General features: G+C 32.9%; 1 protein-coding gene across 5 annotated transcripts in view; it reads left to right on the top strand.

Moving 5' to 3' along the window:
• LRFN5 (leucine rich repeat and fibronectin type III domain containing 5) overlaps window positions 1–17,585 on the top strand; it is a 192,897-nt gene that overhangs the window by 158,312 nt on the left and 17,000 nt on the right. For 3 of the 5 annotated variants that reach the window (XM_031952917.1, XM_031952915.1, XM_031952916.1), the window contains 2 exons: window positions 9,121–10,528; window positions 13,846–17,152. In XM_031952917.1, the coding sequence (XP_031808777.1) occupies window positions 9,141–10,528; window positions 13,846–14,788 (2,331 nt within the window). In that variant the 5' untranslated portion in view covers window positions 9,121–9,140 and the 3' untranslated portion in view covers window positions 14,789–17,152. Of the gene's footprint in view, window positions 1–9,120; window positions 10,529–13,845; window positions 17,153–17,585 lie in introns of those variants that run through there. The other 2 variants (XM_031952919.1, XM_031952918.1) reach the window with 1 other exon arrangement.

Genomic DNA, 17,585 nt, shown 5'->3' with positions numbered 1-17,585 from the left:
ATCTTATGTGAAGATGTTACTAGATATGTCTTATGAAATCTTAACCCCTAATGATTGGAAATCCATAGCTAGGGCATGTTTAGAACTGGGATAAAATTTATTGTGACTTTTGGAGTATCATGAATTATGTAGGATTCAAGCCCAACAAAATAGGCAAACAGGAACTAATGTACAAATAGCTTTTGGCCAACTAGCTGGTGAAGGTCAGTATGGAGAGAATTCAGAACAGATTTATTATCCCATACCAGTGTATGAGCAAATTTCTAAGGCTGCAATAAAAGCTTGGGGTTCCCTCCCAGGACAAAAAAATCGAGGGGAAGCCTTCACAAAAATAGAGCAAGGTCCCAGTGAACCCTTTGCAGATTTTGTGAGACGTTTGCAAACAGCTGTCACAAGAATCATTGGAGATAATGCAGCTACAGAAATAATGACCAGACATCTGGCTAAGGAAAATGCCAATGAGGTTTGCAAAAGAATTATATGGGGACTAGGCAAAGATGCAAGGCGCTGTGCCACAGTGGGCCCAAATGCTTATTATGCCCAAACTATGATGAACATGGAAAGACAGGGTCCCTCTTGGCAAGGGATTCTAGAGAAACTTGTCAATGTTTTCAGTGTGGAAAGGTTGGACATCTGAGAGCCCAATGAAGATACAGAGATAGAATGAGAAGACAGGATGAGAGAAAAGCTAAAATCCCATGTCCAAAATGCAACCAAGGCTTTCACTGGGCCCCTGAATGTAGATTGCCCAGGGAACTGAGAGGCAGGGCCCAGCCCCAAGATATCAATCAAAAGATAGGTGGGGCATGATAGCAGCTGAGGTTACACCCAAAGAGTCTTTAGAAGGTCAGGACTCTGATGTGATCAATCAACCTAAAAGTAATCACATGGCACAGAGAGATTACAGTTGGTGAGAATACAGGCTTTTTAACCCAACAGGGCAGTATCCAGAGCAAACAGCTCTAATGTAAATTGCCAGATGATGAGGAGAAATCCCCAAAGTGGTAAATAGAAGGGAATTAGATAGGTTAACTCCCTGGGAGAGAGGATTTGCTTGTATTTTTACAAACAGATTGAGAAGGAAACAGATGGGTGGCAATGAGCACCTGGAGAGAGACAGAAAGAGAAAAAACCTCAAAACAAAGAAGATTTAAGAAACATCTGACACTGAAAGAGCAAGGCTAACAATGAGACTGTTAAAAGAACTTTAAAATATTCAGGAATCATTGCATTCCCTAACACAAGATGAACAAAAACCAGTAGGAATCATTGGATTTCCTGAGATGAAAAATTGTTGATGAGACTATTGCAGTACTTCAGAGCTTGCAGGAATTATTGGATTCCTGACAGATGAACTAATGGACAAGGGATTCGTTTTGGATTATTTCTAAAACTTATGGACATGTATAATTCTGTATGTTGCTTCATGTTATTTGTTACATCATTACTAGCCTGTGTTATATTGCTATGTGCTTATGTAATTATGTGTAATGCCTCCCATATTGATGGATTTATGTATACCTGTTTCAAATGAGCCCCTTCAGAAACCGGCTAATCTGATTTGATTTCCCATTTCCTTTGGTGTTTTCCTCTCCCTTCCTGAGATGTCAGGGAAGGCGTGATCACCTTCTTTTTGGGGTTCTCACCTCCTTGAAAAGTCAGGGAGGTCTTGACCACCTATGTTCTAAATCAAAAGAAAGTGGGAGATGTCAGAATCCTAGTGTTAACTCAATGGAGATGTTATGGACCAGAACTTGAAAGAATGTGATAACTCAATGGAATTGATGGGAGCAGTGCTTGTGTTTGCACCTTTTAGAGTTCACACATTAGCTCACACACATTAGTTCACAAGTTTGGAAGATTCACAAGTGTTCACAAGTATGGGAGATACACAAAGTTAGCTTTGTAACTTTGTGAATTCACACCTCCCATAATCCCATTCTCAGAGGAGGAGTCACCCTTTGAGAGAACATAAAAACAACTGAGCTCAGTCAGGACAGTTCAGTTGAAAAGATTGAGAGTGGAGGAGCGTCGATTCAGAAGAAGCCATGAGTGGGAGTTGAGCTAGAGCCAGAAGTCACATCGGAAGATTGAAAGTCACAAGTTGGAGTTGAGGCAGAGGCAGAAGCAAAGGACAAGCTGCAAGAGCTCTTGGAATCAAGGAAGGAGAAAATAAACATTTGGATTTTATCAGCTGGCTATATTTTGGAGTGATCATTATGAATAGAAACTAAGGCTGCCTCCAGGAAACCTCCCCAAGAAACCTGCTCAGAGAGAACCATTATATTTCAAAGAAGAGAACACTACATTTCTGCATTTGATTTTGATGTTTTTATGCCCTAACACATGGCCAATTTTTGTATAAGTTCCATGAATCGCTGAGAAAAAATAAACTCCTATCATACCTAACTTTTCTAACATTTTATTTGCCTCCTTAAGGCCTTTCTTATTTATTTTGTCATTCAATTTATCTTGTTCTGAGAGACCAAGGTTGAAATTCCTCACTAGTATAGTTTTGCTGTCTATTTCTTCTTGCACCTCTATTGACTTTTCCATTAGGAATTTAGGTGCTACACCACTTGGTGCATATATGTTTAATATTGATATTGCTTCATTATCTATAATACCCTTTAGCAAGATTTTATTTTATCTTTTTTAATTAGATCTATTTTTGCTTTTGCTTGTTTTGAGATCAGGATGGCTACCCCTGTTTTTTTACTTTATCTGAAGCATAATAGATTTTGCTCCAGCCTTTTACTTTTATTCTGTATGTATGTTTTAAATGTGTTTATTGTAAACAACATATCATAGGATTCTGGCTTTTAATCCAGTCTTCTATCCACTTATGTTTTATGGGTGGGTTCACTCCATTCACATTTACAGTTAAAACTATTAATTCTGTATTTCCTGCTATCTTACTAACCCCAAATTATACTTTTCTCTTTCCTTTTCCCCTTTCCCTCCTCCCAATTATTTTACTTATGAGCACTACTTGCTTCAAGCAAGTCCTTCCCTTTAGAGAACCTCCCCTTTCTTATAAATTTCCTTTACTATTTCTCTTTTCCCTTCTATTTAGCCTACCCTTTCTTTTTTCCTCGTTCCCCTGCCACTTTTCTATAAAGTGAGAGAAGTTTCTTGGTGAAATCAAATATATCTAATATTCTTTCTTTGGGTCCAATTTTAATGAGAGTAAGATTCACACAATATTTGTCACCCTCCATTCTTTCCCTCAGTTATAATAGATTTTCTTTGCCTCTTCCTGAGATGTAATTTCCCTCATTTTACCTTCACTTCCCCTCCCCCTTTTTTATGTTACAATTCCTTTTCCACCTCTAGTTTTTTTTTTAATATTATAACAGTAAAATCAGATTATACATGTATTCTCTATGTATACCCATAACAGAAATACTTCTCAAGAGTTTTTTTTTCTTTTACCTTTTTATGCTTCTCTTGAGTTCTACGTTTGGAGGTCAGATTTTTTGTTTAGCTTTGATCTTTTCATAAAAAAAATGGAACTCACCATTTTCATTGAATCTCCATCTTCTACCATGAAAGAAAATGCTCAGTTTAGTAGGGTAATTTATTCTTGGCTGCATTCCACCTTCTTTCCCCTTTTGGAATATCAGATTCTAGGCCCTTCAATTGTTTAAAGTGGAAGCTGCTAGGTCCTTATAGTGGCTCCTTGGTATTTGAATTGTTTCTTTCTGGCTTCCTGTAATATATTTTCCTTGGTCCAATAGTTCCGAAATTTAGCCACAATGTTCCTTGGATTTTTAATTTTGGGGTCTCTTTCGGGAGGTTTTTGGTGAATTCTTTCAATAGTTATTTTACCTTCTGATTCTATGACACCTGGGCATTTCTCTTTGATGATTTCCTGAAAAATAGTGTCTAGGCTTTTTTTTTTTTCATTATGGATTTCAGGGAGTTCAGTAATCCTTAGATTGTCTCTTCTAGATCTATTTTCAGGTCAATTTTCCCCCCATTATGTAATTTTTTTTTTTTTTCTTTTCTTTTCTTTCTTTCTTTCTTTCTTTTTTTTTTTTTTTTTGGTTTTGCTTGACTAATTCTTTTTGTCTCATTGAGTCATTCATTTTCATTTGTTCAGTTCTGAATTTTAGTGAATTATTTTCTTCATTTTCTTTTTTACTTCTTTTTGTAATTGTCCAATTGAATTTTTAAATGAGTTGTTTTGTTCTATCGAATTTTTTTTCATTTCACAAATTCTGTTTTTTAAGGAATTATTTTCTTTTTCTGTTTCACAAATTTGTTTTTCTGGGAGTTGTTTCCTTTTTCCATTTTTTCAAATCTATCTTGTAATAAGTTTTCCAAAACCATTAAAAGCCTTTTCCAAACCCTCTTGCCAAGTTTTCATTTCCTTTCTGCATTTTTCTTCTAGCTCTCTTTTAATCTTTTAAAATTTCTTCTAGGAGAGCTTTGTGTGATGGGGACCAGATTATATCACCTTTTGGGATTTCATCTGGAGAAAATCTGCCTTTAGTCCTTTAGTCTCTTCAGGGTTTGATATCTGTTCTTCTCTTTTACCATAGAAGCTGTATCATCAGAGTTCTCTTTATTTTTTTACTCATTAAAAAAAATTATTTAAGGTCTTGCTTTTAAGGAAGGGGAAAATTTTCAAGCTTTCTCTACAAAGCAGTGGCTTCCTCTATAAGTAGTTATGGCTATGCTGGATCAGTGCTGACTTACTCTTGGTGCTGGGTGGGCATGGTCTGATCCCATGAGATTCTAGCATTCACTATTTACCTTTGTGTTTGAGTTGGATGTTTTTTTTTAACTTCTCTGCTGCTCCCCTGGCTTGCAGCCAGGGCAGAGTAGCCAACACTATTGCTGTTTATTCCTCCCTATAGTCTGCACCACCCCACAGAGTCCGCACCACCCAAGAAGTCCACAGCATCCCAGGACTCTGCACTGTTTGAGATGGCATTTGTGCTCAGCTGCTTGTGTTTGACTGCCTCCCTACCATTTTCAATTGAAACAGACATTTTTCTTTTCTGTTTCCTCCCTGCAGATTTTCTGCCATGCAGAGTCTGTACTACCTTGTGGGACTCTGTACCTGTTTTGTAGAGTCCGCACCAATCCGGTACTCTGAGCTGTCTGTGCTGGCTTTTGTGCTTAGCTACTTGTGCTTTGCTGATTCTGTACCATTTCCTATTGAAACAGACCTTTTCTTGTCTGTTTCCCCTGGTAGATTCTCTTTCACATGGAGGCTGCACCACCTCATGGAGATTGCATTACCCCGGGACTCTGCTCTGTCTATGCTGGTGTTTGTACTCAGTGGCTTGTGCTGGCTGCCTTCCTCCCATTTCCAATTGAAACAGACATTTTCTGGTGATTTTTGAAATTATCTTCTGCTGGTAATTTGTTGCACTCCCAATATCTATGGGTTCTACAGGTCTAGAGCTAATTCAGAGGTTGGATTTGCTTACTCAGTCTGAGGGTTGTAGTAGAAAGTCAGAGAGAAATGTATGTGTCGTGTGTTGTCCCCACCATCTTGGCTCTACCCCCTGAAGTCCTAGGAATTAAAAAAAAATTTAATAAAAGTCCAAGTTGTAAATAAAAAGATTTAAATGGCATTTAGTAAACTATATTGGTAAAGAAAGGGAAATAATTCATTGCCTAGGACAAGTTCATTCTTTTTATTGTTTACAATTGGCCAGATCTGCTTCTGAGTATCAGAGTAGAAGTGTTGAATAAAGGAGATCATGCTTCTAATATCTACTGAAAGTGGAGTTCTGAAAGTATTTGACCTTTCTAGCTACTCTGATAATCTTGCTAATAGGGAATAGCTTGTTGTGCAGTCATTTCAGTCTTCTCCAACTCTTCCTGACCACTTCTGGGGTTTTCTTGATACTATTAGAAGAACCACTGCTATTCTCTTCTGCAGTTCATTTGATAGATAGAAATTAAGGCAAATGGGGATAAGTGACTTGCCCAGGGTCACATAGCTAGTATTTTAGGCTAATTTTTTTTCTCAAGAAATGAGACTTTCTGACTCCACATTGGTGCTGTATCCTCTTTGCCAACTAGCTGTAGGGAACAGCTACATTTCCTATGAAACTAATCTCTTCTAACCTCACTCACAGTGTAGATAGAGAGAAAAAGAGAAAGATGACATACTTTTATATGTAATATAGGACATATAATATGTAACGTATTATGTTTTATATTATAAAGTTTGTATTATAATCACATCACATTATATGGAACATGATTATATGTTATGATATATATTTTATATCATATCATATTGTAACATATTTATATTATACATTATATATTTTATAAATATATATATACATATATTTAAATCTACACATAGGTAATTTCATATATTTTTAATTCTATTATTTTTCTTTCTTCCTCTATCATGTTCCATGATGTAATTGGTCAAAATGCTATACAATTCATAATATATCTTGCTTCCTTATTGTTATGCAAAATGTTAATTTTAATCAATAAAAATGCATAATTTAGTATCTTTAACAAGCCATACATAGTAACAGTATTATCAGTTAGTTCTTTGAAAAAATTAGCTCAATCAGTTTTTTGAATCATAAAGGAAAAATAAGTGGATTTTTTCTTACATTCGTAACATTTTAGTTTGTAATTGTAATGGTTCAATAACACTAATTACACTAACCACATTAATTATACTATCTCATTTTAAGTTTAGAAGAATCTACAATCCATGTTGTTCTACCCTCCACATTTTGAGTGAGTTTATTTTAGATGAAAGTTTTGAATTCAATCACAATTGCTCTAAACCCTAGTTAAGAAAATTCCTAACAGTTAGGCAAAAGTTAATCTAGCTAACCTCTCTCTGGTTAGCCTCTGTTCTCTTTATAGCTGAAGTGAAATTCAAGTTGGATAGAGAAACAGATTATAGTTTCATGTTTGTGGATAGACTAGAACCAGGAAAGGAAATCAGAGAGAAAGCAGACTTTTCTTCACAACTTCTTTTAATCATTGAGTTAGACAGATGCTATCAGTCTTATGCTCTGATGCCAGTGAACACAGGTCTTATTGACTTCAAGTCCAATATTTTTATTCAGAGTGTCTCAATGCTTCTGTAACAAAGCTGTTAAACTAAAAGATTAAACAAATACTTTTTACTGTGTTTAAATGTCATCATGGATTTTTGTTAATGTGAACAAGTTCATTTAATAATTTTAAAGTAATATGAAACTTGGAACAAATTCCTTAGTTATCAGAAAATATACCCTTATCCAACTATATTCAAGAACAAAATAGGCCATAATTGAATTGATTACAATAGGGACATGTGACTTGAAAATCATCTCTACAGTAGCACAATATCTTTTCTTTAACTGAATTTACAAGGTGGCAATATGATCTTATTTTCTATAAAAATAAATTACAATCTCAGTTAGTTATAAAAAAGTATATATGCTTGTTATTTCGGGTTTTTTTGAATTGTCAAATAATTACCATTCTTTTGAAGATTTATTATGCAAAAATCACTGTTAAAAGATTGCTTAACCCTTAGAAAACTGTTTTCAATTTGAGGGTGATTTTTTTATTTGGAAAATGTTACACTATATATAAAATGAAATTATTCAAAAATTTTATTTTTATACTAAATTATGAGCACTGTCTTGTGTTTTAATAGAATTACTATTTTGTCAAAACTCAACTCATAGAAGTAGCAATCCATTTAAAAAAAATCTACCACCATTTTGAAAATTGGAATCAGAAAATCTATATTCTAATTTCAGGTGTAAGATTATGTATGTTCTAAATTCAGTACAATAGTACTTTTGATGATTCACTTGTTTACAGGTAAGAAAAGGCTAAGCAAATTCTTGCTAGTAGAGTTCACTGTATGACCTGGTATTCTATAACTCTTTTATTAAGCAGTTATGATATGAGTGGTATGAAGGTAACATTTACTTCTGCTAATAATTATTATAAAGTTCAATGATAGATACAACCAAAATATTTGCAAGATAAGGGAAATGAACTGCATAATTATTAAGGTCCTCCTTTTAAATTTTATTCTAGGTAGAGTTATATAGTTTTCTTTCCAAGTAAGACAATTTCTCTTGTTTTCTATTTGAGATTCCTTTTTAAAATACCAATCTTTTGCTTTAATTTATATGAAATTTCTACTTTAGAACTTTTCATAAAATTTTCATTTTAAGAGAAAATTAATATCTTGAGATTTTCCAAGTCATGTTTTCAAGTTGTTTATTCTTAGTAAAATAAAATTATTATATTTAACTATGTTAAAATAAAATTTGAGATTTGGGTATTTTTTCCAAGCTTCAGAATTTCAATAATGAAATTATTAAAAATTAAAGTAATTTTTTAATTTTTAAAAAATTAAAGTAACAGTAAGCTCTGTTATTTGTGCTTGATGATTTTGGCAAACAATTGAAAATGTTATTCATTTTCAGAATGTTAACAACAGAAATGTTAATAAAACCACATTTTGGATAGGTACCCATAGCTTCCAAAGTTCTTTATTTATAATACTTGTATGAAGCATGTATTATTAATTTTATCCTTATCTTACAAATTAAGAAATTAAATTCAAAGATTTGCCTGGGACACCACACGTTTAAGAGATTTGCATATGATCATATAATTAGTATGTCCTAATTAGAACTTGAATACAAGTCTTGTTGATTTCAAGTCAAGCATTTTTATTCACATGCCTCAGGGTTTGTGTAGCAAAGTTGTTAAACTGCAAAATTAAGCAAGGACTTCACATTATGTCATTATAAATTTTTTGTTAATTTAACTTAGTCAGTTTAATAATTTTAAAGTAACATGAACCTTGAAACACATTTCTTAATTAGTTATCAGAAAAGTGGTAGAGAAATATAATTACTGTCTATATTCACACATCTAGCAAATGATATACTAAGGGTATTTTCAGACTCCACACGTATTTCTGTTTTCATTATTCTATGATGCTATGTAAAATATAAAATACTGATTTGGCTTTAAGTTTTGGTGCTGGTTCTATAGATGTTTATGTGTTCCTTGATAAACTTTATAGGAAATAATCATTCTAAAGATATATGAGATAAATTTGTCACTAAATGTTAACACTCTATTTTGTGTCCTCTTTTATAGGATTCTAAACTTGATCTACAATGGAAAAACTGCTTTTTTCCCTGTTGTTCATTGGCATAGCAGTGAGAGCACAGATCTGTCCAAAGCGTTGCGTGTGTCAGATTTTGTCTCCTAATCTTGCAACTCTGTGTGCCAAGAAAGGCCTCTTATTTGTTCCACCAAACATTGACAGAAGAACTGTGGAACTCCGACTGGCAGACAATTTTGTTACAAACATTAAAAGGAAAGATTTTGCCAATATGACAAGTTTGGTGGATTTGACTCTATCCCGGAATACAATAAGCTTTATTACACCCCATGCTTTTGCTGATTTGCGCAACTTGCGGGCTTTACATTTGAACAGTAACAGACTGACTAAGATCACAAATGATATGTTCAGTGGGCTTTCCAATCTCCATCACCTAATTCTAAACAACAATCAGCTGACTTTAATTTCTTCTACAGCATTTGATGATGTTTTAGCCCTTGAGGAGCTTGATTTATCCTATAACAATCTTGAAAATATACCTTGGGAGGCTGTTGAAAAAATGGTTAGTTTGCATACACTTAGTTTGGATCACAATATGATTGACCACATACCTAAAGGGACTTTCTCTCACTTGCACAAGATGACTAGATTAGATGTAACATCAAATAAGTTGCAGAAGCTACCACCTGACCCTCTCTTTCAGCGAGCTCAGGTACTAGCAACCTCAGGAATCATCAGCCCATCCACTTTTGCATTAAGTTTTGGTGGAAACCCTTTGCACTGCAATTGTGAATTATTGTGGCTGAGACGCCTTTCAAGGGAAGATGACTTAGAGACTTGTGCTTCTCCTACACTTTTGTCTGGTCGGTATTTTTGGTCAATTCCAGAAGAAGAGTTTTTGTGTGAACCTCCACTTATTACTCGGCATACACATGAAATGAGGGTATTAGAAGGTCAAAGAGCCACGTTGAGGTGTAAGGCTAGGGGAGACCCAGAGCCTGCAATTCACTGGATCTCTCCAGAAGGAAAGCTCATTTCAAATGCAACAAGATCTCTTGTCTATGATAATGGAACACTTGATATACTTATAACAACTGTAAAGGATATAGGTTCTTTTACCTGCATTGCATCTAATCCTGCAGGGGAAGCAACCCAGACAGTGGATCTTCATATAATCAAACTCCCTCACTTGTTAAATAGTACAAATCATATTCATGAGCCTGATCCTGGGTCCTCAGATATTTCAACTTCTACTAAGTCAGGTTCTAATACAAGTAGTAGTAATGGGGATACTAAAATGAGTCAAGATAAAAAAGTTGTAGTAGCAGAAGCAACATCCTCTACTGCATTACTTAAATTCAATTTTCAAAGAAATATACCTGGAATACGTATGTTCCAAATTCAGTACAATGGTACTTATGATGATTCCCTTGTTTACAGGTAAGAAAAGGCTAAGCAAATTCTTGCTAGTAAAATTCACTGTATGACCTGGTATTGTACATTCTTTTGTTAAGCAGTTATGAGATTGAGTAGTATGAAGGTAACATTTACTTCTGCTAATTATTATAAAGCTTAATGATATATACAACCAAAATATTGTCAATTAAATAGATGGTTTAATTGTCTTTAATATAAATTTACATATAAAATTTTCCAAGTGCAAGAAATATGATTCTAAGGCAGTCTGATTTTAATATACATATCAGAACTTTCTCATTCAAATAATTATTATGTCTTCATAGTACATTTTTGGAATTCTTTCTTTAATTGTTCATAGAACATAGAACATAGAACGTAGGTTTTATTAATTTGAATGTACTTAATAAATCAGTCAGTAAGTATTTTTAAGCATTCAATATGCTAGATACTAAACTAAGCCTAGAGGATACAAGTAAAAAGTAAAAATTCTCTTTTTACTCCCCTATTCTAATGGTGAAGACAATATATTCATAAGGGATAAGAATTAAACCTGTGATTTCTTTGGAATAGGGAGGTCCTAGCAGAGGAAACTCTTACCTACTACTATTTCTAAAATTTGTAATTTTATAGAGTTTTCCAGAATCTGGGGTAAAATTTGGGGGTTTTTAATGGCCTTCTGGTGCAGGTAAGTAGGTCAGTCAAATAAAAGGGGAATAAAAGGATAACAATATTATGAGGACCCAGAGAATAGAGAATATTCAAACTAAAGTGGTAAACAATGGCAGATGCTTCACAGAGATTAAGAAAAATGAGGATTAAGAAAAGGTCATTACATCTGGTAATTTAAAAATGGTAACTTTGGAGAAAATGATTTCGGTTAAATGATAAGGTCTAAAACAAGATTGAAGGTCTTTGATAACATTGAGGAATTTAGCTGAAAAGGGGAAGAGAAATATGAGGTAATAATTCATGGATTGTTTGATCTGTATAGTGATTTTTAATGATGAAGAAGACTAACATTTCAAGGAATCAGGGAAGGAACCAATTGATAAGGATGATAAAAAATTAGAAGGAAGGGGAAATCAAATGGAAAAAAAATGGGTGGGATAAAATATATATGTGCTAGCCATTGTTGCTAATTTGGTCTTAGTTAAGGAGAGGGTTTTCCTCTTTATCAGAAACCAGGATTTGTGAGAGGATAATGAAGAATGATGTCAGAAAGATATGAGATGAGATGGGCAAAAGAGAGAGCTTTGGACAAATTCCCAGAAAAATTCCAGTGAAGCATATGGTAAAGTTATTATCTGAAAGGATACAAGTTGGTGATGCCTAAAGAAGAGAAGAACAAATTTGGAAAGTCACTATTGTGAGAGTCATAGAGAATTAATTAGAGCAGAGTAAAAAGATTGCCTTATTACTAGTGGAAATTAGATGACATAATAGTGGAAAATCTTAATAAACTTGATTTTTGAGAGCAATCAAATAATCATTTAGAATCAACTTTAGTGAATAAAACTTGATTGTTCTGTATTTTGTTAAGAGCATTTCTAATTTAAAAATAATGAAACTTATTTTCCTCATTAGTCAACTCTGAAAACAATCCCTAAAAGGAATTCCTAACAGTTTTTGAGTTATAGGAGCATCTTTGGAAAAAGGTATATTATAACATGATTATGTTTGACAGATAATACTTTTGGAGGTATAATATTTGCTGTATTTTTATCAAGCTAATTTATGATCACAATTCATGCTCCAAATTTAAGAGAAATATATATATTTCTCACATAAATCTCTATATACTTAACTATTTGTAAATAACTTGTAAATCTAAGATAATATGTATTTCTTTGAACTTTTTTCTCCTTTGGAATCATAAATCTTCCTTTTTGAATAAAAATGAAAATGATTTTCAAAATTTAGTATAATGAAAGGAACTAAACTGGGAGTAAGTAGACCTGTGTCCATATTCTAGCTCTGATATAACTAATTGTCTTTACCTTGTCTCTGCAAAGTATTGATAGCTGCAAAATGGAGGATTTGGACAAACTATAATGTCTAATCTATGTATTGGTACAAGGAAAAATATCCTTGTCCTTCTAAGGTCATTGCAATTCACAAAACAAAAATTTAGTTATCACATTTTTTGGAAATTAAACATTGAGTATTTGAGCAGCAGTTTATTTTTGTATATAGGTTTTCCTTCCTTCATAATTTTAGCATTAAATCTGAAAAGCAATATATCAATTTTTTAAAATTTCAAAATAAAGACTGTTTTGCCACAAAATGATGAAGGTTTTTGCATTCCATTAAAAGGCAATATAGTTTTTATAACATAATCTCATTTCTAAGTCTCTGAAGTGTCTATTCATACTTCTGACATGATGTTTTGCTATTCAAAAATGCTTTTTCTGGATCTATTAAATTTCCTCAGTCTTTTAGTTTTCTTTGGAATAATGTTTAGTATTTAAATCATTTTCTTTATATTTTTAAATCCAATTTGGGCTTATGAAGAAGTTTGGTGCTAATAGTAATAATTATCATTGGGAACTAAAAGAGGGGAAATATTTTATGAAAGGCACTTTAGGAAGAAATAAATGCATTTGCTTTTTCCAGTTGCACTTGTCAAATTTTCAGAGGTTCAATCTGAAGGATGTTGCAGCAACCCAGCACAAGGGAAATTATGTTCTGATCTTGCCAGAGTTCATTTTGCCAAATTAATATTACCTCATTAATATCCACTCTGCCATTTTATCAATAATATTTTATTTGGAGGGTGGGAATGAAATGGACAATTAAAAATATTTGACTAACAATTACAGAAATTTTTTAGGTTCAGTTAAATGACTAACACTAAATTTATGAAATTTATGAACTCATTAGAAAATTAAATGCTTGCAAATTTATTTCTACTCAGGTTCAGTAATCTTAAACTAGTATTTTCTCTTTACTCCCAATTGGCTTTAACTTCTTTGGTATAAGTTCTAAATGAATTATTTTGGTAGTCAGATAATGTCACAGTCACAACATTTCAAATCAATTTATCATGTCATTTTTAGCAATTTTTTAAACTAAGATTCTATTTTATCAAGCAATATAATAGTATAAAACAACAAGTAAATGACAGTGCAGCTATTATTAATATATTAGTGCAGCATCTAGAAAATGATAACCAATTATAAAGTGTTTGAATATGAGGATAGTTTATTTGACCATCTTTCATTCCTGTTAAAAATTTGTTTTGTCACAAAACCATTGAAATAAAATAAAACTAAAGTCACAGTGACTGTGGGTTTATATTTTTAAAAATCTATATTAACACAAATTCCATTGTCCCTCAGAATGATACCTCCTACGAGCAAAACATTTCTTGTCAATAACCTGGCTGCTGGAACTGTTTATGACTTGTGTGTCTTGGCAATATATGACGATGGCATCACTTCCCTCACTGCCACAAGAGTCGTGGGTTGCATCCAATTTACTACAGAACAGGATTATGTACGTTGCCATTTCATGCAATCTCAGTTTTTAGGAGGCACCATGATTATTATAATTGGTGGCATCATTGTAGCTTCTGTGCTGGTTTTTATCATCATTTTAATGATCCGCTATAAGGTTTGCAATAACAATGGGCAGCACAAAGTCACCAAGGTCAGTAATGTTTATTCTCAAACTAATGGGGCCCAAATACAAGGCTGCAGTGGAACAATGCCTCAGTCAATTTCCAAACAAACTGTAGGACATGATGAGAACATTCAGTGCTACAAAGGTACCAGTGGAAATGTGACTCAATCTTCAGATACCTGCTCAAGTCAGGACTCTTCTACCACTACCTCTGCTTTGCCACATACATGGACTTCAAACACTTCTGCATCCCAAAAGCAGAAACGAAAGATGGGGCCAAAGCCAAGTAATGATTCACAGAATGAAGTTATTTCAAGTGTTGAGTCCCAAAATGCTAACAGGAATAACTCAACTGCATTGCAGTTAGTTAGCCGTCATCCTGATTCTGTCAAAGAAGTTCCCACATCTAAAAGAGCACAATCAAAGTCAAGTAAGTTTCTTACTGTGCCTGTTGAAAGATCCAGAGCAAGACGCAGGTACTCTCTGAACGGAAAATTAGTGGAATACAATTGTTATGTTAAGTCAGAGAACACAGGTCTATTATGGTTTAAAAGGAGCATGTCTCTGAATGGGATGGTACTTCAGTCAGGCATTTCTGACTTGGATAGTGGAAAAGCAACTTTTTCAAGATCTGAGTGGATTTTAGAAAGCACTGTGTGACCTGTTTTTAAAAATTTTAAATATCATTCTTTGGGAATATTTTCATGGAAATTGGAATTTGAAATTCCAGTCTTGTCTTGCTGAATTATGGCTTATGCATTGAAATTTGTGTAAAAGCCACCTAGGATTCAGTATGTATATGTACATAGATAACTAAGTACATGTACACACAATGTAGATAGCAACTAAAAACAGTATTTAAAAATAAAATAATTATTACAAAAGGAATGAAGCAGCATTAATGCCTTCCCTTACCCTAAGATTGGCTTCCTGGTTCTGTGTTAATAGACAAAAAAAAAAAAAAAAGGTTTTGCAAGGAAAAAAGCCTTTCATAAAGGAAATTATATTTCCTCCAAACTAACAAAGACCATTTATGGAAAAATTGATATTTTTAAATGACAAGACTGTATATTTATTTCTGGTAACAATGGTGTTGCCTTCCTTTGAGGCAAATGCTGTACAGAACAACTCTGTGCTGGTATATTGTGTAAAATAAAATATTTATTAAGTATACACAGTTGGTGTTAAAGTAAGTACCCTCTTAAACAACATTATTGCTACAGGTGCCTTAGTGTATCTGTGACGTATATTATCAGTAACTTAGATTGTTCAATGGTTAAGAAAGAATTTAACTTATTTTGTACCTATCACCAATAAAAGTCTAGTTCTAGGATGTGGGAATGAATATATGACCAATTTCTAAATGCATGCATTTGGGCATATATGGATTCTGTATAGATGTATAGTAGGTGTTAAAGGGGAATCCTAGAAACCTACTTTTTCAAAATAACATTTTAATTATCATTTAAGAATGGAGAGAAAAACAAGTTGTTACATATATAGGAATTTTAAAGCCATCCCTTATTAACTTGTTTTTCCTTTCTAGAATCAATAATTCAATAATATTGCCACTATTTTATGAATTTATTTATATTTTAACCAATAATCATGATATTTAATTAGAGTCATTTTTATTTAGCAACTCTTTTATCAACAAATCCTGGGTTAAATTAGATCAGATACCGCCATTATTATTCAAGTAATTTAAAATTACCTTAAAAATTGCCATTGACATTACTATAGCTTGCACATTGAAAAATTTACTGCATCAAGCACAAATGTATTAATCAGGTAGTAGATTTAGCTTGAAGATATATTATAGGAGGCTATTTGTTCTTGTGTGAAGTTTCACAATTAGCTGACATGTAAAGTAAAATCATGACCAAAGCAAATGAAACAGATTTTTACAATATATAAACTACTCTGTAGCAGTAATTAAACATTTGGTAAAGCTTTTTATTCAAATCACTAAAGTACTTTTTTTTAAGACAGAGCTATGTCACCAATATCTCTTGCTTAATTTCTTTTTACAAATAAAGTAAGTTCTAGGACATTTGATTAAGTTAACAGGACACCTTATTACACATTATAGTTTGTCATGTATAAATAATTTAAAATATGTTATGTTAATTCTGGTGGCTATTTTCAGAAACAGCTATAGATAAAATTTGTCAAAGGGTGAAATTTTCTCTGGATTCCTCCCACTTTCCTGTTTTGCATCCCTACCACATTCTGATTCCTCCCTATTCTTCAGTTAGGTATGAGGGATAAAAATACAAGAATTAAATAATTCCTACTTTTAAGGAGTTAAATTTTTTCTCTGGGGTTAGAAATAATAGTGGTGTCCTTGGATAATTCCATTGTAAGATTTCATTGAAAGAAGAGAGAATCTCTAGAGTGAATTGTTATAATGACAATAGACAGCAATTGGAACTAAGTGGAGCTACTCAGTAAGATTATCAGAGAATTAGATTTTTTTATCCACTGGTTTCTTCTTCTAGTTTCTTCATCACTATCTTGTTTAAAACCAGTTCCTTTATTTTTATGCTTTTTGCCTAGTTTATTTTTAACTGACAACTGGTTATAAATACGGCACATAAGTGTATTTTTATTTACTGAATACATTTTAATATTTTAAAAAATAATTATTCAGCTATGTTTCCTTAAAGTTTAAAAGAAATATTTTCTAATCAGTTACATTTATTTTTGGCCCTCAATTAATCCTTTTTCTTCTATGGAACATTCATTGACCCATGATGGTATAGGAGGGTGGGGATGATTATTCAACTCTAATTTAAATATATACTGCAATTTCATAGTGTATTAGTATTTTATATGGTAAATAGTTTCCCAGTGGCCATAAAGAGTTAATGTAGTATCCAAGTGTGTTGATTTGTTTTGTTTCCCTTTATTTCTTTGTTGCAAGAGAAAGAACTAGGAAGATAGGGTTGGTTTGCTGCAAAATGATAGCCATGTAAATGAAAGCATGAATAAAATTTTTTTTTTAAGAAGAGAAAAAAAGTTTACTGTAGTTTCCAAAAAGATTTGATCTACTTTCAAAGGAATGCTTTACACACTGGAATGCATTACTTCATTATTATTTGTTGAGTTGTCTCTGTTTGATGTTATGTATTTGATTAAAATTGCATAAAAATTCACATTTATATACATATACACATACATATTGAATTAAGGAAGGGAGAGGATGGGAAGAAGAGAAGTTGATAGCTGAAATGTCTGTATTTGCACCATGTCAGAATGATGCAAAGAAATATCCAAATATTTTGATAGGAAATAGCATCAGAACAATATATGCTTTCAGGTATGTGTGTGTGTGTGTGTGTGTGTGTGTGTACACAAACCCCAATGATTGATTTGGCTGAAAACTGAAGTCACAATGAACTGTGAACCATCTCGAAACCATGCATATTATACAGACTCCTTAGAAGTACCCCAG

This window comes from Sarcophilus harrisii, chromosome 2, assembly GCF_902635505.1.
Source record: "Sarcophilus harrisii chromosome 2, mSarHar1.11, whole genome shotgun sequence".
NCBI classification, from domain to species: Eukaryota; Metazoa; Chordata; class Mammalia; order Dasyuromorphia; family Dasyuridae; genus Sarcophilus; species Sarcophilus harrisii.
Note: the sequence above shows the minus strand (reverse complement) of the source record. Positions and strands in the feature narration are given on the sequence as shown.